This window comes from Salmo salar, chromosome ssa03 (assembly GCF_905237065.1).
Source record: "Salmo salar chromosome ssa03, Ssal_v3.1, whole genome shotgun sequence".
NCBI classification, from domain to species: domain Eukaryota; kingdom Metazoa; phylum Chordata; class Actinopteri; order Salmoniformes; family Salmonidae; genus Salmo; species Salmo salar.
This window is the reverse complement of record NC_059444.1, coordinates 11,457,780-11,485,228: the sequence shown is the minus strand read 5'-3', so window position 1 is coordinate 11,485,228 and position 27,449 is coordinate 11,457,780. Positions and strand designations below refer to the sequence as shown.

Here is a 27,449-nt window from a genome sequence, read left to right as displayed (position 1 = left end):
GCCTAGGCTTTAGGACAGGAGAATATATCATTTTCCCGCATGCCTCTGAATTGTGACTATGTAGGGTATTGCATAGCCTATCAAACTTGTGACTGTGTGAAGAGTCCCAATGACAGCTAAAAGGAAGCACACGGTATTTTATAGGCTGTACGTGGGGGTTTATAGGCTATACGTGGGGGTTTATAGGCTGTACGTGGGGGTTTATAGGCTGTACGTGGGGGTTTATAGGCTGTACGTGGGGGTTTATAGGCTGTACGTGGGGGTTTATAGGCTGTACGTGGGGGTTTATAGGCTGTACGTGGGGGTTTATAGGCTGTACGTGGGGGTTTATAGGCTGTACGTGGGGGTTTATAGGCTGTACGTGGGGGTTTTATAGGCTGTACGTGGGGGTTTATAGGCTGTACGTGGGGGTTTTATAGGCTGTACGTGGGGGTTTATAGGCTGTACGTGGGGGTTTATAGGCTGTACGTGGGGGTTTATAGGCTGTACGTGGGGGTTTTATAGGCTGTACGTGGGGGTTTTATAGGCTATACGTGGGGGTTTATAGGCTATACGTGGGGGTTTATAGGCTGTACGTGGGGGTTTTATAGGCTGTACGTGGGGGTTTATAGGCTGTACGTGGGGGTTTATAGGCTATACGTGGGGGTTTATAGGCTATACGTGGGGGTTTATAGGCTATACGTGGGGGTTTATAGGCTATACGTGGGGGTTTATAGGCTGTACGTGGGGGTTTATAGGCTGTACGTGGGGGTTTATAGGCTATACGTGGGGGTTTATAGGCTATACGTGGGGGTTTATAGGCTATACGTGGGGGTTTATAGGCTGTACGTGGGGGTTTATAGGCTATACGTGGGGGTTTATAGGCTATACGTGGGGGTTTATAGGCTATACGTGGGGGTTTATAGGCTGTACGTGGGGGTTTATAGGCTGTACGTGGGGGTTTACAGGCTATACGTGGGGGTTTTATAGGCTATACGTGGGGGTTTATAGGCTATACGTGGGGGTTTATAGGCTGTACGTGGGGGTTTATAGGCTATACGTGGGGTTTATAGGCTATACGTGGGGGTTTATAGGCTATACGTGGGGGTTTTATAGGCTATACGTGGGGGTTTACAGGCTATACGTGGGGGTTTATAGGCTATACGTGGGGGTTTATAGGCTATACGTGGGGGTTTATAGGCTATACGTGGGGGTTTACAGGCTATACGTGGGGGTTTATAGGCTATACGTGGGGGTTTATAGGCTATACGTGGGGGTTTATAGGCTATACGTGGGGGTTTATAGGCTATACGTGGGGGTTTATAGGCTATACGTGGGGGTTTCATGTGGGGTTTACTAACTGCATTCGGGTCTCGTGTGCAGTCCAGCAGTGTCAATTATGTGTGTGCTTTGAATTTATGGTGAGTGTGTTAAGTAAATACGCTCGGCTAAAAGCTTCCATGCTACAACCTGTCTGGATTTTGTGCCATTTAATTATTTGTTAATCTGCTGCTGTGCATGTTTTAGTTTTTTGTGGAATTGCATTAGATGTGAAATGTGAAGTGTTCCCGGGACAGTCCCAGGATCCCGGTTACCTGGTTACCCTACAACACAACCATTCTACAAACTATCACACACCAAGAAAAAAATATGAGAGAGAGAAAATAAGAAAGTCACCTGGTAGTGGAGGAGGGGGCTTAATTCAGGACCACCTCCTCACTGAAGTCAATGTGCACTCTGCTTCTGTGACAGATAGGAGACCTGGTGTACATCATCTCCCCTGCACCTCCTCCTCCCTCATGCAGCCTCTCCTCCTTCCTCTCCCCTGCACCCCCTCCTCATCTCCCCTGCACCTCCTCCTCCCTCATGAACCCTCTCCTCCTTCCTCTCCCCTGCACCCCCTCCTCATCTCCCCTGCACCCCCTCCTCATCTCCCCTGCACCCCCTCCTTCCTCTCCCCTGCACCCCCTCCTTCCTCTCCCCTGCACCTCCTCCTTCCTCTCCCCTGCACCCCCTCCTCATCTCCCCTGCACCTCCTCCTCTCTCCATCATCATCTCACTGCTCCTCCTCCTCCTCATCTCCCCTGCACCCCCTCCTCATCTCCCCTGCACCCCCTCCTTCCTCTCCCCTGCACCCCCTCCTCATCTCCCCTGCACCTCCTCCTCCCTCATGCACCCTCTCCTCCTTCCTTCCTCTCCCCTGCACCCCCTCCTCTCTCCATCATCATCTCACTGCTCCTCCTCCTCCTCCTCATCTCCCCTGCACCTCCTCCTCTCTCCATCATCATCTCACTGCTCCTCCTCCTCCTCCTCATCTCCCCTGCACCTCCTCCTCTCTCCATCATCATCTCACTGCTCCTCCTCATCTCCCCTGCACCTCCTCCTCCCTCCACACCCCTCCTCTGACCAGAAACACACTCACACACCTCTCTGACCACACACACACTCACACACCCCTCTGACCACACACACACTCACACACCCCTCTGACCACACACACTCTCACACCCCTCTGACCACACACACCCCTCTGACCACACACACCCCTCTGACCACACACACCCTCACACCCCTCTGACCACACACACCACTCTGACCACATACACTCACATTCACACACCCTGCCACTGAGTGCCCTATCCCTGACCAGAGGCCAACAGTGTGATGGCACAGGATTGGCTTGTTGAGAGGTAGATCTGGACTGGACTACAGAGGATAGACTGTCTCCTCGTCTGTCCCTATAGTCAGTGTAGTCATCTGACTCTTGGTTCCACTGTGTGTCTAAATTGCATGACGGTATATAATGGAACATTACACGGTTACTGGAATCACAAGCAAGACAGAGAGTGATTCAAAGAGAGAGAGAGAGAGAGAGAGAGAGAGAGAGAGAATAGTACGGAGAAAAAGCATGACGACGCTAGCTTGTGTCCCCACCCCCCTCCATAGTTGATGCTTGGTGTCAAGTATCAAAGGTGACAACACGTGACATAGCAATCCTAGAAGTGATTAGGCATCAACAGTGTTTACAGGGCCGATTGTGTTTCTCCACCGGGGTCTCAAACTATCAGGCTGACACACTGCTTTTTGTGGGCCCCATGATAACTGACAGGCTGACGTTGGCCCCCAGATCATGAGATCCCTGCTTTAAACAAAATGTGTCCATCACTATGTTACAGCAGTGGAAAACCCAGATGCTCTTCAGAAGGAAGGAGGGATTGAGGTACTCTGCAGTGTCCAACAGAGAGGTGAAGTAGAGGGGAGTAGGGAGAGGGACAGGTTAGGAGACACTCAGTAAAGGGTCATGGGCCTTGGGCCAAACACAGCCAAAGGGACTATTTTTCACCAGGTTGACCAGGTTAATTCAATGCAGTCGACTCCTGATAAATGCACATGGATAAATGCATTGCAATTCACCAGTCCCAATTCAAATAAATAGTTTTTCTTGATTTATTTGTCTTCATGTTTTTATATTTAGTCCCAAGCAAGTTTAGTCCCAGACAGTCCCAGTAACGGTCCCAAGCCACTGATCAGGAGTGGACTGTACATCTCTCTCTCAAGTCTCTGCGTATTGCTTGTATCTGGATAGAGTTATCTATGGGAAAATGCAGGAGGCAGACTTCAGGTTCAGCTGGGGCCCAAGCAACGTGTAAACGTTAGAGAGCAACCAGAACTAACTGTTGTTGTCATCTGAGTGGAAGCAGACGAGATAGAGACAAGGAGACAGTCAGGAGAGGGACAAGGGGACAGTCAGGAGAGGGACAAGGGGACAGTCAGGAGAGGGACAAGGGGACAGTCAGGAGAGGGACAAGGGGACAGTCAGGAGAGGGACAAGGGGACAGTCAGGAGAGGGACAAGGGGACAGTCAGGAGAGGGACAAGGGGACAGTCAGGAGAGGGACAAGGGGACAGTCAGGAGAGGGACAAGGGGACAGTCAGGGAGAGGGACAAGGGGACAGTCAGGGGAGGGACAAGGGGACAGTCAGGGAGAGGGACAAGGGGACAGTCAGGAGAGGGACAAGGGGACAGTCAGGAGAGGGACAAGGGGACAGTCAGGAGAGGGACAAGGGGACAGTCAGGAGAGGGACAAGGGGACAGTCAGGAGAGGGACAAGGGGACAGTCAGGAGAGGGACAAGGGGACAGTCAGGAGAGGGACAAGGGGACAGTCAGGAGAGGGACAAGGGGACAGTCAGGAGAGGGACAAGGGGACAGTCAGGAGAGGGACAAGGGGACAGTCAGGAGAGGGACAAGGGGACAGTCAGGAGAGGGACAAGGGGACAGTCAGGAGAGGGACAAGGGGACAGTCAGGAGAGGGACAAGGGGACAGTCAGGAGAGGGACAAGGGGACAGTCAGGAGAGGGACAAGGGGACAGTCAGGAGAGGGACAAGGGGACAGTCAGGAGAGGGACAAGGGGACAGTCAGGAGAGGGACAAGGGGACAGTCAGGAGAGGGACAAGGGGACAGTCAGGAGAGGGACAAGGGGACAGTCAGGCAGCCTTTCTTCTCCTCAACCACACCAAGCTAAGCTTTTTTTTTACCCCTTTTACCCCAATTTCGTGATATCCAATTGTCCCATCACTGCAACTCCCCTAAGGACTTGGGAGAGGTGAAGGTCAAGAGCCATGCATCCGCTTACACGATCCTGCCAAGCCACACTGCTTCATGACACACTGCTCACTTAACCCGGAAGCCAGCCACACCAATGTGTCTGAGGAAACACTGTACATACAACTGCCGACTGAAGTCAGCTTGCAGGCGCCCGGCCCACCACAAGGAGTCACTAGAGGGCGATGGTACAAGGTTAAAGATGCACTATGCTGAAATCACTCCGCCATTTCCTGGTTGCAAAAATGTAAATAGTTAGACTAATTTCAGTTTGTGATAAAACAAGCAAGTATAGTGTAGAGAATCATTGAATCATCTAAACCGTTGTGAAATATATTTTCCATAAGCAAAAATATTGTATTTTCAGCTGTTTGAAGCTGGTGTACAAAACCGAAAGTAAAAGACGCAAAAACAAAACCTAAAACAGGAAGCATGGCACACATAGAACAGATCTACCCCTTCTTAGACTTGCTTTCAATTGGAATGATAGATCTATAAGTCACATTTCTATGTACATTTTGTCAGGTCACCCAAAAAGTTATATATTGCAGCATTAAATTATTATTTATTTTTTCTGTAAAAAGCTTTAAAGTTGAAAAATAACAAGAACCAGATATGTTTTTCCTCCAAGAATGATGACGTGTTAATGAGCAAACCTGTATGATTTGTAGGCCAGGTTACAGATTCTAATGTAATGGTTTCAGTTCACATTGTTTTCTCCTGGAACTGGTATATCCTCCTCCTGAGGTAAACATTGTTTCAACAGTTGTCCCATTTCACATAATTACATATCAATCGAGGAATATAAGTTGCTTAAAAGGACTTTTGAGCCTTTGTTCATGTCATTTTGGGGCCCCCATACTACACAATGACGATGAGGAAGTGAGTTGCTATTTGGGGTGTTTCTCAAAAACATGTGAAATCACAAAAAAAGGTGTCAGGACCCTTCTATAACATGCCATTTAAATTCAGAATAGAGATTTGGTTGTAAAGTAACTGTCCATGTTTCCAGATTTCTATTAAATATGACCTGTAATTTATTACAATATTAGTGAAATACCTTTCCTTCCAAAACTTTTTAATGAAGTATTTTAAAAAGCAGCTTTTCTGTGTTGGAATGGTGTGGGCGACCCCAACAACAGAATGGCGTGGTCGTACCCCAGCAACAGAATGGCGTGGTCGTACCCCAACAACAGAATGGCGTGGTCGTACCCCAGCAACAGAATGGCGTGGGTGTACCCCAGCAACAGAATGGCGTGGTCGTACCCCAGCAACAGAATGGCGTGGTCGTACCCCAGCAACAGAATGGCGTGGTCGTACCCCAGCAACAGAATGGTGTGGTCGTACCCCAGCAACAGAATGGCGTGGTCGTACCCCAACAACAGAATGGCGTGGTCGTACCCCAGCAACAGAATGGCGAGGGTGTACCCCAGCAACAGAATGGCGTGGTCGTACCCCAGCAACAGAATGGTGTGGTCGTACCCCAGCAACAGAATGGCGTGGTCGTACCCCAGCAACAGAATGGCGTGGTCGTACCCCAGCAACAGAATGGCGTGGTCGTACCCCAGCAACAGAATGGTGTGGTCGTACCCCAGCAACAGAATGGCGTGGTCGTACCCCAGCAACAGAATGGTGTGGTCGTACCCCAGCAACAGAATGGTGTGGTCGTACCCCAGCAACAGAATGGTGTGGTCGTACCCCAGCAACAGAATGGCGTGGTCGTACCCCAGCAACAGAATGGCGTGGTCGTACCCCAGCAACAGAATGGTGTGGTCGTACCCCAGCAACAGAATGGTGTGGTCGTACCCCAACAACAGAATGGCGTGGTCGTACCCCAGCAACAGAATGGCGTGGTCGTACCCCAGCAACAGAATGGTGTGGTCGTACCCCAACAACAGAATGGCGTGGTCGTACCCCAGCAACAGAATGGCGTGGTCGTACCCCAGCAACAGAATGGCGTGGTCGTACCCCAACAACAGAATGGCGTGGTCGTACCCCAGCAACAGAATGGCGTGGTCGTACCCCAGCAACAGAATGGCGTGGTCGTACCCCAGCAACAGAATGGCGTGGTCGTACCCCAGCAACAGAATGGCGTGGTCGTACCCCAGCAACAGAATGGCGTGGTCGTACCCCAGCAACAGAATGGTGTGGTCGTACCCCAGCAACAGAATGGCGTGGTCGTACCCCAGCAACAGAATGGTGTGGTCGTACCCCAGCAACAGAATGGCGTGGTCGTACCCCAACAACAGAATGGCGTGGTCGTACCCCAGCAACAGAATGGCGTGGTCGTACCCCAGCAACAGAATGGTGTGGTCGTACCCCAGCAACAGAATGGTGTGGTCGTACCCCAGCAACAGAATGGTGAGGGTGTATACCGGTCATTAAAATATTCATGTGAATAAACCACTGATGGCCCAGCTCAGACAATGACACAGGATGCCATACATTGACAAGCATTTTTGAAACAGTCTGTTTGAGATACAAGTTTGAGGTGTTTTTTTTAAGTGTTTTAAGTGTTTTGAAGTGTTTTCTCCAATTTATGATTTGGCCACATATATGAGTACAAGACGAGTCAACAACATTAGTTGGCTATGACTTAACAGTATATACACTTTTAAAAGTGATATTTTCAGCAGACATAAGTTGCTTAAATGTTACAGAAAGGGTGAAACAATCACACTATGCTATACACACGTGCATGTGGACACACACACACACACACACCTCCAGGGCCTTACCAGGTGTGGTCCACAGTGAAGCGCCTGTAACGGCGCTTGTTCACCACCTGCTTACGAAACGGTCTCGGGGCGATGTGGGGTGAAACGCTCGTCTTCTTGTCCGATTCGGTATTCCCACGTGAGTCTATATTCTGTTCCAGCTGTGTTTTGTCCCCATGAGCCTCCATAGCCAGGGTCTTGGTTTAGAACAGAGTCCAGTTCACTCAGTCCCAATGAGTGGAGCTCAAGTGTGAGGCTACAGGACACGACGCACCAGAGAGGATACAGGTCACGACGCACCAGAGAGGATACAGGACACGACGCACCAGAGAGGATACAGGACACGACGCACCAGAGAGGATACAGGTCACGACGCACCAGAGAGGATACAGGACACAACACACCAGAGAGGATACAGGACACGACGCACCAGAGAGGATACAGGACACTACACACCAGAGAGGATACAGGACACGACGCACCAGAGAGGATACAGGACACGACGCACCAGAGAGGATACAGGACACGACGCACCAGAGAGGATACAGGACACGACACACCAGAGAGGATACAGGACACGACGCACCAGAGAGGATACAGGACACGACACACCAGAGAGGATACAGGACACGACGCACCAGAGAGGATACAGGACACGACACACCAGAGAGGATACAGGACACGACGCACCAGAGAGGATACAGGACACGACACACCAGAGAGGATACAGGACACGACACACCAGAGAGGATACAGGACACGACGCACCAGAGAGGATACAGGTCACGACGCACCAGAGAGGATACAGGACACAACACACCAGAGAGGATACAGGACACGACGCACCAGAGAGGATACAGGACACGACGCACCAGAGAGGATACAGGACACTACACACCAGAGAGGATACAGGACACGACACACCAGAGAGGATACAGGACACGACACACCAGAGAGGATACAGGACACTACACACCAGAGAGGATACAGGACACTACACACCAGAGAGGATACAGGACACGACGCACCAGAGAGGATACAGGACATGACACACCAGAGAGGATACAGGACACAACGCACCAGAGAGGATACAGGTCACGACGCACCAGAGAGGATACAGGACACGACGCACCAGAGAGGATAGAGGACACGACGCACCAGAGAGGATACAGGACACGACGCACCAGAGAGGATACAGGACACTACACACCAGAGAGGATACAGGACACTACACACCAGAGAGGATACAGGACACTACACACCAGAGAGGATACAGGACACGACACACCAGAGAGGATACAGGACACGACACACCAGAGAGGATACAGGACACTACACACCAGAGAGGATACAGGACACTACACACCAGAGAGGATACAGGACACTACACACCAGAGAGGATACAGGACACTACACACCAGAGAGGATACAGGACACAACACACCAGAGAGGATACAGGACACGACACACCAGAGAGGATACAGGACACGACGCACCAGAGAGGATACAGGACACGACGCACCAGAGAGGATACAGGACACAACACACCAGAGAGGATACAGGACACAACACACCAGAGAGGATACAGGACACGACGCACCAGAGAGGATACAGGACACGACACACCAGAGAGAACAGAACAAGGTTCTTCCGACAGCTCTAGTTGGCAGGCCTGTTTGGCCAGTTCTTCTCTATTATTCTGTCAAGACTTCAAGGATTCGCTGGGTGTGACACTCTATGCCTCTCCCTCCATATTTTCCTTCACTCCCTCTCTCTCAAGTATTCTCTACCTATCTACCTACCTACTTTTTCTCTGTTTCATTTAAACAATCTCTACCCACTTTCCCTCTTCCATACAGTCCCATCTCTATCTCTCTCTCTTTCCATTCAAGCCCAGAAAGTTACCTTTTTAAGGTCCACCCCCTCTGTAGTACACAGTATTGAAAATCATACCATCAGTATTTTGAAATACCCTGGTACACAGAATATCACCTAATCCTAGAATTCAGCAGGCACCACAAATGGCATTAGAGCTCTTTATCTCCGCCCAGTGGTTGTTGGATGAAAGTGCACTTTGCTGATACAATGTCCAGAACAGATATATATTTCATTTTATTTAACTAGGCAAGTCAGTTAATAACAAATTCTTATTTACAACGACGGCCTTTTCCCGGCCAAACCCTAACGATGCTGGGCCAATTGTGCGCCGCCCTATGGGACTCCCAATCACGGCCGGTTGTGATACAGCCTGGAATCGAACCAGGGTCTGTAGTGACGCCTCTAGCACTGAGGAGCAGTGCCTTAGACCGCTGCGCCACTCGGGAGACATGCTTCTAGGACTCCACCAACACATATTATACCTTAGCATAGAGTAAGATTGGTTCACCAAAACATGAACATAGAATGCTCTAATACAGACAGGAGAAAACACTTTTGGTTTAACCCCAAGTAAAGAAGCACATCTTGAGTCCTCCAGGACTGCAGTGTCTGCTAGTTTCTGACCTAACCTGTCGGGGTCGGCATGGATGATGTTGATTTGTGGCAGCGGGTGGAAGGGCAGGGTGGTGGGCCGGGCCATGGCATCCCCCTCTGGCGTGCGGCTTAGATCCCTCTCCGCCTGTCGCCATGACAACGGGGGCAGCTGTAGCGTGCCCGAGTGACGCCTGCGGCCCCGGCAAAGGTCCACTCCCAGAGTGCTGCCGAACAGGGGCACTCCCGGAGTCTCATTGGTGTCCTGAAAGGCAAAGGTTGAGAGAATGCTAGTAGAACGTTGATAGAAGGTTTATGGCAGTAGAGACGTTGAAAGAAAGCTGATGTAGAACTTAGAGGGTTATAATGAGGGTTGACAGAACTATGGTTATAGCGAAGACTAAAAGTCATGGGAAAGCTGACAGAATGTTGATACATAACATTGATAGAAGATTATGGCTAAGATTCAGTGGACATAGATGGAACTACAAAAAGATACAGTGGACATAGATGGAACTACAAAAAGATACAGTGGACATAGATGGGACTACAATTCCTAATATTTAGCCAATTCCATGTACATAGCACTAGGGGGCACTCTATGACCTGCTGTGAGACTACAGGATTCTAAACACCCAAGACTTACAGGAAGTGTTGATATTTTTACAGATAATATATTCATACTGGTCATTTTGGGTACAGAGAGTACTGGATTTGAAATATGTTTCCTTCAATGTTTGCCAAAAGATCAGGTTCTCAAAAAAATTAAAAATAAATTCTTTAGAAAAATGTTTCCTAACACAATGACCAATTTGATTACAAAAGTCAACACACAAACATTTACGTGATATTTATAAACAAAATACCAGTATCAATTAGGTGGGGATTCTTTTTCTTCTATTCAAAGATCATTCAAAACAGCGACACTGACTGAACTCAGAGGCAGTATTTATTAGACGGTGGTGTGTGTGATGAGGGGGTTGATGGATGCAGTACATGTGTACGTGCACCAGTGGAGGCTGCTGAGGGGAGGACGGCTCATAACGACGGCTGGAACAGAGCGAATAGAACAGAATCAAATTTCAAATATATATATATATTATTATTATTTTTTTTATTTTTTAAATCAAACAAATGGAAACAGTGTGTTTGATGTATTTGATACCATTCCACTAATTCAGCTCCAGCCATTACAACGAGCTCGTCCTCCCCAATTAAGGTACCACCATCCTCCTGTGCACGTCTGTTTCGCTGTTATGACGTCAGATAGGTTGTCTGGTGCGTTTCTCTGTAATGGTGGGCAGTAAACAAAGGTGGTTTCAGCTAGCGGCTCCTGACAGAGTGGGGTTATACATCACCCTCTGTTATATATTCACTCCGTCCAAGTGGAACTGAAGCAGGGATACGGCCAAATAAACAAAGGAGAGGGATGGAGGAAAGGGAGGCTATCGAGGAATTCGAGTGAGAGATAGGTGTGGTGGTGTTTGGGGAGAATGGGGGGGTGATGAAGAGAGAGTGTGTGTGTTTGAACGCCCACGTGCCCTGCATGCAAGATGTATTACGTATGCAGCGCATGTCCGCAGAGAGAGAATGAATAAATAAGAGCGAAAGAGAGAATAAATGATAGAGATAATGAATAATAGAGAAAAGAGAGAGAGAAAATGAATGAGAGACAGAGATAATGAGAAAGAGAGATAATGAATAATAAAGAGAGAGAATGAATAAGAGAGAAAGAACATGTAGCAGAAAGAAACAACCATAAAAGCGTCTTCCCTCTTGTCAGCAGGATCTGATGCTTTCCTAACCCAAGCCAAGCCAATCTCAGCACTGCTTAACATCCCACTGTAAATGGAAGAAGAAACAGCAGAGCCACTGGCTAACCTGCTATCTGTGGTCACACATTACTGAGAAAACAATTATACATAACATACAGTGCATTAGGAAAGGATTCAGACCCCTTTACTTTTTCCACATTTTGTTACGTTACACCCTAATTCTAAAATTGATTAAATCGTTTTTTTCTCCTCATCAATATACATACAATAACCCATAATGACAAAGCAAAAACAGGTTTTTAGAAATGTTTGCAAACGTATTAAAAATAAAACACTTAAATATTACATTTACATAAGTATTCAGACCCTTTACTCAGTACTTTGTTGAAGCACCTTTGGAAGCGATTACAGCCTCAAGTCTTCTTGGGTATGACGCTACAAGCTTGGCACACCTGTATTTGGGGAGTTTCTCCCATTCTTCTCTGCAGATCCTCTCAAGCTCTGTCAGGTTGGATGGGGAGCGTCGCTGTACAGCTATTTTCAGGTCTCTCCAGAGATGTTCGATCGGGTTCAAGTCCAGGCTCTGGCTGGGCCACTCAAGGACATTCAGAGATTTGTCCCGAAGCCGCTCCTGCATTGGTTTGGCTGTGTGCTTATGGTTGTTGTCCTGTTGGAAGGTGACCCAGTCAGAGGTCCTGAGTGCTCTGGAGCAGGTTTTCATCAAGGATCTCGCTGTACTTTGCTCCGTTCATCGTTCTTTTGTTCCTGACTAGTCTCCCAGTCCCTTCAGCTGAAAAATATCCCCACAGCATGATGCTGCCACCACCATGCTTCACCGTAAGGTTGGGATTGGCCAGGTGATGAGCGGTGCCTGGTTTCCTCCAGGCGTGACACTTGGCATTCAGGCCAAAGAGTTCAATCTTGATTTCATCAGACTAGAGAAGCTTGTTTCTCATGGTCTGAGAGTCCTTTAGGTGCCTTTTGGCAAACTCCAAGCGGGCTGTCATGTGCCTTTTACTGAGGAGTGGTTTGCGTCTGGCCACTCTACCATAAAGGCCTGAATGGTGGAGGGCTGCAGAGATGGTTGTCCTTCTGGAAGGTTCTCCCATCTCCACAGAGGAACTCTGGACCTCTGTCAGAGAGACCATCGGGTTCTTGGTCACCTCCCTGACCAAGGCCCTTCTCCCCCGATTGCTCAGTTTGTCCGGGCGGCCAGCTCTAGCAAGAGTCTTGGTTGTCCCAAAAATTATGGAGGCCACTGTGTTCTTGCGGAACTTCAATGCTGCAGACATTTTTTGGTACCCTTCCCCAGATCTGTGCCTCAACACAATCCTGTATTGGAGTTCTACGGACAATTCCTTCAACCTCATGGCTTGCTTTTTGCTCTGACATGCACTGTCAACTGTGGGACCTTATATCGACAGGTGTGTGTCTTTTCAAATCATGTCCAATCAATTGAATTTACCACAGGTGGACTCCAATCAAGTTGTAGAAACATCTCAAGGATGATCAATGGAAATAGGATGCACCTGAGCTCAATTTATCATAGAAAAGGGTCTGAATACTTATGTAAATAAGGTATTTTTATTTTAAATAAATGTGCAAACATTTCTAAAAACCTGTTTTCGGCTTTGTCATTATGGGGTATTGTGTGTAGATTAACGAGGAAACAAATTAATATAATACATTTTAGAATAAGACTGTAACGTACCAAAATGTGGGAAAAGTGAAGGGTTCTGAATACTTTCCAAATGCACTGTAAATAAGAAAATCCTCTCTGGTACCAGTTGTTTTAGTGCTGTTGTGGGGAGATCTGGCACAGCTTCATGCTCAGGATTACATCAAGTTTTGAGGAAAAACATGGGTCCTGCTATGGGGCTTTGAGGAGGAAAATGACTTGGGAGAACATGGGTCCTGCTATGGGGCTTTGAGGAGGAAAATGACTTGGGAGAACATGGGTCCTGCTATGGGGCTTTGAGGAGGAAAATGACTTGGGAGAACATGGGTCCTGCTATGGGGCTTTGAGGAGGAAAATGACTTGGGAGAACATGGGTCCTGCTATGGGGCTTTGGGGAGGAAAATGACTTGGGAGAACATGGGTCCTGCTATGGGGCTTTGAGGAGGAAAATGACTTGGGAGAACATGGGTCCTGCTATGGGGCTTTGGGGAGGAAAATGACTTGGGAGAACATGGGTCCTGCTATGGGGCTTTGAGGAGGAAAATGACTTGGGAGAACATGGGTCCTGCTATGGGGCTTTGAGGAGGAAAATGACTTGGGAGAACATGGTTCCTGCTATGGGGCTTTGAGGAGGAAAATGACTTGGGAGAACATGGGTCCTGCTATGGGGCTTTGAGGAGGAAAATGACTTGGGCGAAACACAGGTCCTGTTATTGTGTCTCTAAAAGTACCTGGATCTGCCTGGCCGGATCTTTCCATTTCATGTAGTGTTGTATGTATGTCAATACATTTCCCCCTTCTGATAACCAGGTGGCGAATCGCATCTCTGCATGTCTGGCAGACATATCAGTGTGGATGACAGATCACCACCTCAAGCTGAACCTCGGCAAGACGGAGCTGCTCTTCCTCCCGGGGAAGGACTGCCCTTTCCATGATCTCGCCATCACGGTGGACAACTCCATTGTGTCCTCCTCCCAGAGTGCTAAGAGCCTTGGTGTGACCCTGGACAACACCCTGTCGTTCTCCACTAACATCAAGGCGGTGACCCGATCCTGTAGGTTCATGCTCTACAACATTTGCAGAGTACGACCCTGCCTCACACAGGAAGCGGCGCAGGTCCTAATCCAGGCACTTGTCATCTCCCGTCTGGATTACTGCAACTCGCTGTTGGCGGGGCTCCCTGCCTGTGCCATCAAACCCCTACAACTCATCCTACACCCAAAGAAGGGCACTGCGTTCATCCACCTCTGGCCTGCTCGCCTCCCTACCTCTGCGGAAGCACAGTTCCCGCTCAGCCCAGTCAAAACTGTTCGCTGCTCTGGCACCCCAATGGTGGAACAAGCTCCCTCACGACGCCAGGACAGCGGAGTCAATCACCACCTTCCGGAGACACCTGAAACCCCACCTCTTTAAGGAATACCTGGGATAGGACAAAGTAATCCTTCTAACCCCCCCTACCCTCCCCCCAAAAAGTTATAGATGTACTATTGTAAGTGGTTGTTCCACTGGATATCATAAGGTGAATGCACCAATTGGTAAGTCGCTCTGGATAAGAGCGTCTGCTAAATAACGTAAACGTAAACGTAATACCAATTTCCCCTATGGAGACAATAAAAGACTAACTGCATTTGACTGAAATAAGGCCCCAGGACCATCTCCTACTCCTTGTCCTCAGTGGGATGGCATCCCCATGTTCCCCATCCCCTGTCAGAGTAACACAGACCACACTGCTCTGTCCTCAGGTCACCTCCTGTCAGAGTAACACAGACCACACTGCTCTGTCCTCAGGTCACCTCCTGTCAGAGTAACACAGACCACACTGCTCTGTCCTCAGGTCACCTCCTGTCAGAGTAACACAGACCACACTGCTCTGTCCTCAGGTCACCTCCTGTCAGAGTAACACAGACCACACTGCTCTGTCCTCAGGTCACCTCCTGTCAGAGTAACACAGACCACACTGCTCTGTCCTCAGGTCACCTCCTGTCAGAGTAACACAGACCACACTGCTCTGTCCTCAGGTCACCTCCTGTCAGAGTAACACAGACCACACTGCTCTGTCCTCAGGTCACCTCCTGTCAGAGTAACACAGACCACACTGCTCTGTCCTCAGGTCACCTCCTGTCAGAGTAACACAGACCACACTGCTCTGTCCTCAGGTCACCTCTCCTGTCAGAGTAACACAGACCACACTGCTCTGTCCTCAGGTCACCTCCTGTCAGAGTAACACAGACCACACTGCTCTGTCCTCAGGTCACCTCCTGTCAGAGTAACACAGACCACACTGCTCTGTCCTCAGGTCACCTCCTGTCAGAGTAACACAGACCACACTGCTCTGTCCTCAGGTCACCTCCTGTCAGAGTAACACAGACCACACTGCTCTGTCCTCAGGTCACCTCCTGTCAGAGTAACACAGACCACACTGCTCTGTCCTCAGGTCACCTCCTGTCAGAGTAACACAGACCACACTGCTCTGTCCTCAGGTCACCTCCTGTCAGAGTAACACAGACCACACTGCTCTGTCCTCAGGTCACCTCCTGTCAGAGTAACACAGACCACACTGCTCTGTCCTCAGGTCACCTCCTGTCAGAGTAACACAGACCACACTGCTCTGTCCTCAGGTCACCTCCTGTCAGAGTAACACAGACCACACTGCTCTGTCCTCAGGTCACCTCCTGTCAGAGTAACACAGACCACACTGCTCTGTCCTCAGGTCACCTCCTGTCAGAGTAACACAGACCACACTGCTCTGTCCTCAGGTCACCTCCTGTCAGAGTAACACAGACCACACTGCTCTGTCCTCAGGTCACCTCCTGTCAGAGTAACACAGACCACACTGCTCTGCCCTCAGGGCACGTCAGAGGAATACATTGGTCAGAAGTAATAAGCTCCTTGGGAGAGAAGTACAGGATATGCTATACTGCGCTATACGTCAGTGGGGAGTAGGGTGAAGATGCCCCTAGACAATGGCATCAGTCTCCCCCTACTTATGGTTAAGGATAAACTGATGCTAGATCTGTCGCTACAGTGGGTACATTTACCACTATTGTAGCCTACCATGCATTCTATTATTAGGGTTTTATCATACTGGCTGGTGCATTTTGCGCTAGTGCCATAAGACTGTAGTTTCCTCTCTGTTCCTCTCTCCAACAACTCCTGCTGAGATCACCAGAATAATAGCAGTCCACAGCTCTCTGACCCAGTGAAGACGTATTGGGGAGAGCAAGATGGCCTAAATGACAGTGTTAGAGAAAGACAGAGAGAATACACTGATTTAGCAAGACCAACAAACACAGGGGAAAGAGAGACCAACAAACACAGGGGAAAGATAAGAGACCAACAAACACAGGGGAAAGATAAGAGACCAACAAACACAGGGGAAAGATAAGAGACCAACAAACACAGGGGAAAGAGAGACCAACAAACACAGGGGAAAGATAAGAGACCAACAAACACAGGGGAAAGACGGAGAGACCAACAAACACAGGGGAAAGATAAGAGACCAACAAACACAGGGGAAAGATAAGAGACCAACAAACACAGGGGAAAGAGAGACCAACAAACACAGGGGAAAGAGAGACCAACAAACACAGGGGAAAGACGGAGAGACCAACAAACACAGGGGAAAGAGAGACCAACAAACACAGGGGAAAGATAAGAGACCAACAAACACAGGGGAAAGGTAGAGACCAACAAACACAGGGGAAAGGTAGAGACCAACAAACACAGGGGAAATATAGAGACCAACAAACACAGGGGAAAGACAGAGAGACCAACAAACACAGGGGAAAGACGGAGAGACCAACAAACACAGGGGAAAGACAGAGAGACCAACAAACACAGGGGAAAGACGGAGAGACCAACAAACACAGGGGAAAGACGGAGAGACCAACAAACACAGGGGAAAGACGTAGAGACCAACAAACACAGGGGAAAGACGGAGAGACCAACACACAAGGAATAGATTAGAAAGAGAAGACAGGCAAAGAAGGAAGTTAAAAGGAAAGGCAGAAGGAGGGAGGGAGGAGTAGAGGCTGAGGCGGGAAGGAGGGAGGAGTGAGAGGGAGAGAGAGAGCGGACAGAGGACAAACTGTAACCCCACCTGCTCTGCAGTCAGTCCCTGCAGTAATTAACTGACAGTAAACACAACAGTGCTGAGTCCTCTGGTATTTCTAGGAAATGTAATTTGTCTGATTTATCCATGTTGTCTGCAGTGGGAGAGTGTCAATCCAACCTGACAACCCGCAAATCACAACCCGACCCTGAGATGGGCTTTTCCCACTACGTTTCACCGCCCTAAAAACAGGATATTTCAATGGCAAAATGTCAATACATTACAATTTATTTATGGCGTGATAGGCTTTTTCCTATCGTGTTCCACTTGTGTCAGTAGCATCATGTCAATATGTTATAATTGTATTCATGGTGTGTTTTACCGTGCTGTGTATTGTTCATGTATTGAGCAGTCATTTCTAGGAGACAGACGAGTGTTATTCTAATCCGTGATCGATAAACTGTTGTCACTCTGAATTGGAAAAAGGAAAGGAAAAAAAGACATCTCTTTCCCTGCATTGGGTTTCAAAAGACATCTCTTTCCCTGCATTGGGTTTCAAAAGACATCTCTTTCCCTGCATTGGGTTTCAAAAGACATCTCTTTCCCTGCATTGGGTTTCAAAAAGACATCTCTTTCCCTGCATTGGGTTTCAAAAGACATCTCTTTCCCTGCATTGGGTTTCAAAAGACATCTCTTTCCCTGCATTGGGTTTCAAAAGACATCTCTTTCCCTGCATTGGGTTTCAAAAGACATCTCTTTCCCTGCATTGGGTTTCAAAAGACATCTCTTTCCCTGCATTGGGTTTCAAAAGACATCTCTTTCCCTGCATTGGGTTTCAAAAAGACATCTTTCCCTGCATTGGGTTTCAAAAGGCATCTCTTTCCCAGCATTGGGTTTCAAAATACATCTCCTTTCCTGCATTGGGTTTCAAAAGACATCTCTTTCCCTGCATTGGGTTTCAAAAAGACATCACTTTCCCTGCATTGGGTTTCCAAAGACATCTCTTTCCCTGCATTGGGTTTCAAAAAGACATCTTTCCCTGCATTGGGTTTCAAAAGACATCTCTTTCCCTGCATTGGGTTTCAAAAGACATCTCTTTCCCTGCATTGGGTTTCAAAAAGACATCTCTTTCCCTGCATTGGGTTTCAAAAAGACATCTTTCCCTGCATTGGGTTTCAAAATACATCTCTTTCCCTGCATTGGGTTTCAAAATACATCTCCTTTCCTGCATTGGGTTTCAAAAGACATCTCTTTCCCTGCATTGGGTTTCAAAAGACATCTCTTTCCCTGCATTGGGTTTCAAAAAGACATCTCTTTCCCTGCATTGGGTTTCCAAAGACATCTCTTTCCCTGCATTGGGTTTCAAAAATACATCTTTCCCTGCATTGGGTTTCAAAAGACATCTCTTTCCCTGCATTGGGTTTCCAAAGACATCTCTTTCCCTGCATTGGGTTTCAAAAAGACATCTTTCCCTGCATTGGGTTTCAAAAAGACATCTTTCCCTGCATTGGGTTTCAAAAGACATCTCTTTCCCTGCATTGGGTTTCAAAAGACATCTCTTTCCCTGCATTGGGTTTCAAAAAGACATCTCTTTCCCTGCATTGGGTTTCAAAAAGACATCTTTCCATGCATTGGGTTTCAAAATACATCTCTTTCCCTGCATTGGGTTTCAAAATACATCTCCTTTCCTGCATTGGGTTTCAAAAGACATCTCTTTCCCTGCATTGGGTTTCAAAAGACATCTCTTTCCCTGCATTGGGTTTCAAAATACATCTCTTTCCCTGCATTGGGTTTCAAAAAGACATCTCTTTCCCTGCATTGGGTTTCCAAAGACATCTCTTTCCCTGCATTGGGTTTCAAAAATACATCTTTCCCTGCATTGGGTTTCAAAAGACATCTCTTTCCCTGCATTGGGTTTCCAAAGACATCTCTTTCCCTGCATTGGGTTTCCAAAGACATCTCTTTCCCTGCATTGGGTTTCAAAAAGACATCTCTTTCCCTGCATTGGGTTTCAAAAGACATCTCTTTCCCTGCATTGGGTTTCAAAAAGACATCCCTTTCCCTGCATTGGGTTTCAAGGTTCATTTTAGATATGGGAAATTAATTCATCTTTCTGTACCGAGTTTCCTCTTCTTTTCAAATGAATCAGCTTTTATGTTTCCCTTTTAATCTGAATCTTTGATAGACATATCAATGAGCATTGGCATTATTGTCATATCATCAATGAGTTAGTTCACTGTGGTAAAATGTGAATAAATAGATACATCTGTCACGCCTACTCCCTCCCTCCGGCGCTCGACCTCGCCAGTCTACTAACCACCGGTCCTGGCAACCATCACTGCGTACACCTGGACTTCATCACCAGCCTGATTACTCTCCCTATAGCCCTCACCAACCTCCTTCATCAGGCAGTATTGGTTCTGTTTTCATGTCCAGATGCTGCTCTTGTTTTGTAACGCACCATGTTCATTGTTATTAAACTCACCATCTGCACCTGCTTCCCAGCGTCTCCATTACAGAATACTGCCTCAAGAAATAATGGAAGCAGCAGATAATTACACCATATTCCAGATGGTCGAGAAACAGGGTCATCTACTCCCCCAACACCACGACCAGCTGGCTCTACTGGGTACGACCATGAAGGAGGTCCTCCGTGTTCTCCACCACCAGCAAGGTTCTCCATACCACTGACGGAGGGCCTCATACCACGGGTCGTCACAGTGAGCCAGCCATCCGCCCATCGAAATGCCGTGGCTTCCTACTTCAGTGCTCCCTCTATTTTGTCTATCAGACATAAACCCCCACCACCGAGAGGTCTAAGGTTGCCACTGTCATTTCCCTGCTGACCGGACGGGCGTTGGAGAGGGCTATGGCCGTCTGGGAGAGGAGGAGCTGGGTACCTATGAGAAGTTCATGGCTCTGTTCAGGGCGGTCTTCCACTATCCTCCAGAGGGCAGAGAGGGAAGTGAGCGACTTTTCCAACTCCAGTAGGGTGCCCAGACTGCTGCGGAGTAGGCCCTCACCTTTCGGACTGTGGCAGTCTCCAGTGGATGGGATGAGCCGGCGCTCCACACTCTATTCCGGACTGCGCAAAGAAGTCAAGACGGAGTTGGCATGTCGGATGACAACATATCCTTGGACACACTCATCTCGATGGTTATCTGTCTGGATAACCTTCTTCAGGATCGTCAGCATCCACCTCGCCACTCACTTCCCTCCTTTGGATGTCCTGAGGCATAGCCTGAACCCATGGAGGTAGGGGCCACACCTCTCCGCGGCAGAGCGGCATCACCGGAGACAGCTGGAGCTGAGAAACACCGCCTGGGGACCAGGATGCCGAGGATCTGCTTTCCCGCTCCCTGTGGTTCCCTCTGGAGAGGGAACGCGCTCCTGCCATCTGCCCTGCAGAGTGCATCTATGTCCCCACGGGGGTGAGAGATCGGATGTTGACCTGGGCACACATTCCTCGCCGCTGGTCACCCGCACCATCCAATCCCTCCCCGATAAATACTGGTGGTCCACCTTGGCGCAGGATGTTGCCCACTATGTCAACTCATGTTCGGTATGTACTCAATCCAAATTTCCCCGGCACGCTCCAGCAGGTAAACTACTTCCCGTGTCTCAGCGGACTTGGTCACATCTGTCCATAGACTTTGTAACAGATCTCCCACTTTCTGATGGTTTTACCACTATTCTGGTTGACAGATTCTCCAAATCCTGCCGTGTTATCCCTCTCTCTGGTCTACTTACCACTCCAGGTGGCTGAGGCACTATTCCAGCAGGTCTTCCCGGCACTAGGGCCTTCCGGAAGACATAGTTTCAAACCGTGGTCCCCAATTCACTTTGTGGGTCTGGAATGCCTTTATGGAGAAGCTAGGGGCCATGGCCAGCCTCACATTTGGGTACCGGCTTCCATCTAACGGGCAGGTGGAGAGGACCAACCAGAAGCTGGGGAGGTTCCTAAGGAGTCACTTCCAGGACCAGCAGTGGGAGTGGGCCCGCTTCCTTCCCTAGATGGAATACGACCAGAAGTTCGTCACTCCTCCACCAGGCTGACTCCCTTCCAGTGCATCCTGGGGTATCAGCCGGCCCTAGCTCAATGGACTCCGAGCCAGACCGAGGTCTCTGTAGTTGACGAGAGGTGTGGAATGCCGCCCACGTGAGGCTCCAGTGCACCGTCAGAAGGATCAGGCGGACCGCCACCGCAGTGAGGCTCCCGTGTTCCATCCTGGTGATACCATCTGGATCTCCACCAGGAACGCTCCGCCTGCCCCTCTGGAAGCTGAGCCCCTGGTTTGTGGGGCCATTCAAAGTCCTCCGGGGGGTCAATGAGGTAACCTATCATTTAGAACTCCCCACTAACTACCGCATAGGGGTCGTGGGGGTCGGCTACAGTACCTGGTGTACTGGGAGGGGTACAATCCTGAAGAATGCTCTTGGGTCCCGGTGGCGGACATCCTGGACCCCAACACCAACCCAGAATTTCCATCTCCGCCGACCGGCTCACTCCTTGCACTCAGGGCCGTCCTCCTGGCCGGTGTCGTCCTGCGAATTGAGCCATGCGTCGGGTTACTGTCACGCCTATTCCTGCTCCCTCCCTCCGGTGCTGGCTGTCGCCGGTCTACTAAACCCCAGTCCTAGCAACCCACATTGCGCACATCTGCTCCCCATCGTTAAGCACACCTGGATTTCATCACTTCCCTGATTACTCTCCCTATAGCCCTCACCAACCTCCATCATCTGGCATTGTTGGTTCTGTTTTCATGTCCAGACGCTGCTCTTGTTTTGTAACTCTCCATGTTCGTTATTATTAAACTGAACATATACACCTGCTTCCTAATTCCCTTCGTCTTCGTTACATCAAAATGGTCACGTTTTTATAAGGGGATGATCAAGGTTTTCAAATCAAAAGTCAGAAAATGCACCTGTTAGAAATCAGCTTGTTTCTCTGGTTTGACTATTTATAGGTATGCGTGTTTGGGTAAAATGAACATTTGTTTTTCTATAAACTAATGACAACATTTGGTGGAATAACCCTCCAGGGCTGGCCATGACAGGGTCTTGATCTGGTGGTCCTCCAACTACACCTTCATTGACCCGGCTGTGTGGCACGGAGCATTGTCCTGCTGGGAAAAACCAATCCTCAGAGTTGGGGAACATTGTCAGAGCAGAAGGTTTTCTTCCAGGACAACCTTGTGGCTTGATTCATGCGTCCTTCACAAAGACAAATCTGCCAGATTCCAGCCTTGCTGAAGCACCCCCGGATCATCACCGATCCTCCACCAGATTTCACAGTGGGTGCGAGACACTGTGGCTTGTAGGCCTCTCCAGATGTTCTAAAACTTTTGACCGGTAGTGTAGAAAGGTGTGTGCCTTTCCTAATCATGTCCAACAAATGAATTTACCACAGGTGGACTCCAAGTTGTAGAAACATCAAGGATGTTCAATGGAAACAGGATGCACCTGAGCTCAACTTCAAGTCTCATTGCAAAGGTTCTGAATACTTATGTAAATCAGTTTATTTTAATTGTATACATTTTCACATTTCTAAAAACCTGTTTTCGCTTTGTCAATATGAGGTATTGTGTGTAGATTGATTTGGATTTTTTTTTAAATCGATTTTAGAATAAGGCTGTAACGTAACAACATTTTGAAAAAGTCAAGGGGTCTGAATACACCGTATATAATGAAAACGGCCATCAAAGAACAAGAAAACCAACGACTTAAGTTAAAGCTTCAAACCACTGGAGTTTGAATGGGGTAGAAAATAAAGTTCAACGGTGGCAGGGAAGACAACACGGCCACGGGTCGAACAAAGCCCAAGAGACACAAACCCCTAGCCCCAGTACAGAGCGTGGCGTGCACGCAAACATTCACAGACTGGATCAGAAAGGATGAGTAGTGGGTAAGGTTACTATCAAGGAAAGGTTACTACCAAGGCACCTAGAGGTTAACTTATACATTTGAAAACACAATAAGGCAGTAACACCATTCTGTAGTCCTATAGTCTGTTTGATCAGCAACTGTATCCACACACTCCATTTACATATAGTGTTGAAGTCAATAAAAACAGGACAAAGCATCAGTATCCTGGTCTAGGTATCCGTATAGAGCGGGAAGTCTTCATAATAATAACCGGAGTTGATATGAAAATATGACGTGCAGTAGTAGCCTGCAGCACACTGAGTATCAATGACATGTGTGGTAAAATCTTCAGGATATGAAAAACGGTCGTTTTCAATGTGATTCTATTACCTTGGTTTCTTTGTTTCACTTGGGTTCTATTCGACTCAGGCATGTGTCCTTGTGAATGAGTACAATGGTCTCTTGTCTCAAGAGGTGTACACTTAACAATAATAAAAAAGTGTCAAGAGGCCATTGAGATTGTAACAATGTACAGTTGTGGATTGACAACATCACCAACCTCTGACTCCAGGGTTCTTCTTTATTTCTACTATTTTCTACATTGTAGAATAATAGTGAAGACATCACAACTATGAACTAACACATATGGAATCATGTAGTAACCAAATAAATGTTAAACAAATCTAAATATATTTTAGATTTTAGATTCTTCAAAGTAGCCACCCTTTGCCTTGACAGCTTTGCACACTCTTGGTATTCTCTCAACCAGCTTCATGAGGAATGCTTTTCCAACAGTCTTGAAGGAGTTCCCACATATGCTGAGCACTTGTTGGCTGCTTTTCCTTCACTCTGCGGTCCAACTCCTCCCAAACCATCTCAATTGGGTTGACGTCGGTGATTGTGGAGGCCAGGTCATCTGATGCAGCACTTCATCACTCTCCTTGTTGGTCAAATAGCCCTTACACAGCCTGGAGGTGTGTTTTGGGTCATTGTCCTGTTGAAAAACAAACTAGATGGGATGGTGTATCACTGCAGAATGCTGTGGTAGCCATGCTGGTTAAGTGTGCTTTGAATTCTAAATAAATCACCGACAGTGTCACCAGCAATGCACCATCACATCTCCTCCTCCTCCATGCTTCACAGTTGGAACCACACATCTCACAAAGACACGGCGGTTGGAACTCAAATTTGGACACCCGACCAAAGGACTGATTTCCACCGGTTTTAATGTCCATTGCTCGTGTTTCTTGGCCCAAGCAAGTCTTTTCTTCTTATTGGTGTCCTTTTGTAGTGGTTTCTTTGCATCAATTCAACCATGAAGGCCTGATTCACGCAGTCTCCTCTGAACAGTTGATGTTGAGATGTGTCTGTTACTTGAACTCTGTGAAGCATTTATTTGGGCTGCAATTTCTGAGGCTGGTAACTAATGAACTTATCGTCTGCAGCAGAGGTAACTCTGGGTCTTCCTTTCCTGTGGCGGTCCACATGAGAGCCAGTTTCATCATAGCGCTTGATGGGTTTTTGTGACTGCACTTGAAGAAACTTTCAAAGTTCTTGAAATTTTCTGGATTGACGGACCTTCATGTCTTAAAGTAATGATGGACTGTCGTTTCTCTTTGCTTATTTGAGCTGTTCTTGACATAATATGGACTTGGTCTTTGACCAAATAGTTCTATCTTCTGTATACCACCCCTACCTTGTCACACAATTCCGCAAATTAACTTTTAACAAGGCACATCTGTTAATTGAAATGCCTTCCAGGTGACTCTCTCATGGAGCTGGTTGAGAGAATGCCAAGAGTGTGCAAAGCTGTCATCAAGGCATAGGGTGGCTACTTTGAAGAATCTCAAATATAAAATATATTTTGATATGTTTAACACTTTTTTGGTTGCTACATGATTCTGTATGTGTTATTTCATAGTTTTGATGTCTTCACTACTATTCTACAATGTAGAAAATTTTAAAAATAAAGAAAACCCTTTTGACTGGTACTGTGTGTGTATTTAATATATATATATATATATATATATATATATATATATATATATATATATATGTATAAAAAATGTGGATACAGCAATGTGGGATTGACTGCATTGAGCCCAATGTCGTTCTGTCTTAAAAGGTTAGGGAACATAACAAAAAATGTGCTACTGCGTAAATACCGCATGTGTGTTTGACTCAATTAAGCCCAATGTCTTAGCTCCTAAATCTGAAGAGGTTTTGGAAACAAAACAAACAGTGGCATAATCACTTAACCAGGCCTCGGGAACATGATGTGTTGGGACAATTCCTGCTGTAACAACTGAATTATGGACTCTAATAGTAATAACCCCTAAGGCTGTTTGGCATCAATTACTGAGAACTATGTGACAACGGTGTGCTGCTGTGTAAAGGAGAACAGATTAAACAGGCATACAGATGATCATTTCAACTATACTAATCAAATCAAAGTGTATTCATAAAGCCCTTTATACATCAGCAGATGTCACAAAGTGCTTATACAGAAACCCAGCCTAAAACCCCAAACAGCAATGCAATGCAGATGTAGAAGCACGATGACTAGGAAAAACTCCAGAAAGGCCGGAACCTAGGATGAAACCTAGGGAGGAACCAGGTTCTGAGGGATGGTCAGTCTACTTCTGGCTGTGCCACGTGGAGATAAGGCTGTATACAATATACAGACATGCAGATCTGCTAGATGTGAATTCACAAAAGCGGACAAATGATTTCTGCGGCTAATGTCAACTATTGTTTTGTTGAAGTGCAAAGACAATCAACTTCCAAGGTGCCAAACAATCACCAAGGACATAGAAAATGGTAGAAGGTACAGGTCTATAAGACACGGTGGCTGGCGGTACCTTGGGTGTACCTGGGAGTTGCCTGATTCAAAGTGGTCTTTCTGGAAACTGTCGCACTCAATGAGCTGGCCTGCCCATCTGATACACTGAGCTTTCATCCCTCTGAGGAGTGAGGACAAACAGATGGGCCCTTCTCTCGCTCCCCTTTGCTCTCTCTCTCACCCCCCTCTCTCTCCCCGTTGCTCTCTTTCTCACTTACGCTCCCTCACTCCCTCCTTCACTCTACCTCAGTCTCTCTCTTTCTTTCTCTCTCTTTCTATCCCCCCTCCATATCTCTCTTTCCCTGCTCTTTTCCTCTCCTCCTCCCTCTCTGCAGTCTGCCCTGTCGGACACCCGTCTGTTTCTGAACGGTCATCTGCTCATGACTCAGCACCTCCCACCCAGACAGAACCTTCCTTTATTTCTGTTAGAGAGGAAGGATGAACTAGCTAGCTGACGAACACTGACACCAGAGTAACACGTTAATACATAACTACTTAGAAAATGCTTACGTATACTGAACCAAAATATAAAACGCAACACGGAACAATTTCAAAGATTTTACTGAGTTAGTTCATATAAGGAAATCGGTCAATTGAAATAAATTAATTAGGCCCTAATCTATGGATGTCACATGACTGGGAATTCAGATATGCATCTGTTGGTCACAGTTACCTTAAAAAAAAGGTAGGAGCATGGATCAGAAAACCAGTCAGTATCTGGTGTGGCCACCATTTGCCTCATGCAGCGCAACACATCTCCTTTGTATAGAGTTGATCAGGCTGTTGATTGTGGAATGTTGTCCCACTCCTCTTCAATGACTGTGCGAAGTTTCTGGATATTGGCGGGAACTAGAACACGGTGTCGTACACGTCGATCCAGAGCATCCCAAACAGGATCAATGGGTGACATGTTTAGTGAGTATGCAGGCCATGGAAGAACTGGGACATTTTCAGCTTCCAGGAATTGTGTATAGATTCTTCACTCCCCCGGGGCCGTGCATTGTCATGCTGAAACATGAGGTGATGGCGGCGGATGAATGGCATGAATATCGGCCTCAGGATAATGTCACAATATCTATGTGCATTCAAATTGCCATTGATAAAACACAATTGTGTCCATAGCTAATGCCTGTCCATACCAAAACTGCACATTTTAGAGTGGCCTTTTATTGTCCCCAGAAACAGGTGTAACGATCAGGCTGTTTAATCAGCTTCTTGATATGCCACACCTGTCAGGTGGATGGATTATCTTAGCAAAGGAGAAATGCTCACTGACAGGGAGGTAAACAAATTTGCACACATAATTAGAGAGAAATAAGCTTTTTGTGTGTATGGATAATTTCTGGGATCTTTTATTTAGGACCAACACTTTACATGTTGAGTTTATATTTTTGTTCAGTGTATTCCTTATGAATGTGATATGAAAAATTATTTAGCTACATAGTGCACTTAAGTAATCATGAAATGCTT

The 27,449-nt window shown here is 47.4% G+C and overlaps 1 protein-coding gene across 2 annotated transcripts in view; it reads right to left on the bottom strand.

Annotated features, from left to right (window-relative positions):
* The window catches only part of LOC106598452 (cAMP-specific 3',5'-cyclic phosphodiesterase 4B), a 95,631-nt gene that overhangs the window by 47,935 nt on the left and 20,247 nt on the right, over positions 1-27,449 (bottom strand). Inside the window, exon 3 of one of the 2 annotated variants that reach the window (XM_014189494.2) lies at positions 9,807-10,033. In XM_014189494.2, coding sequence (XP_014044969.1) covers positions 9,807-10,033 — 227 coding nt within the window. Of the gene's footprint in view, positions 1-7,320; positions 8,900-9,806; positions 10,034-27,449 lie in introns of those variants that run through there. The other variant, XM_014189500.2, reaches the window with a different exon arrangement.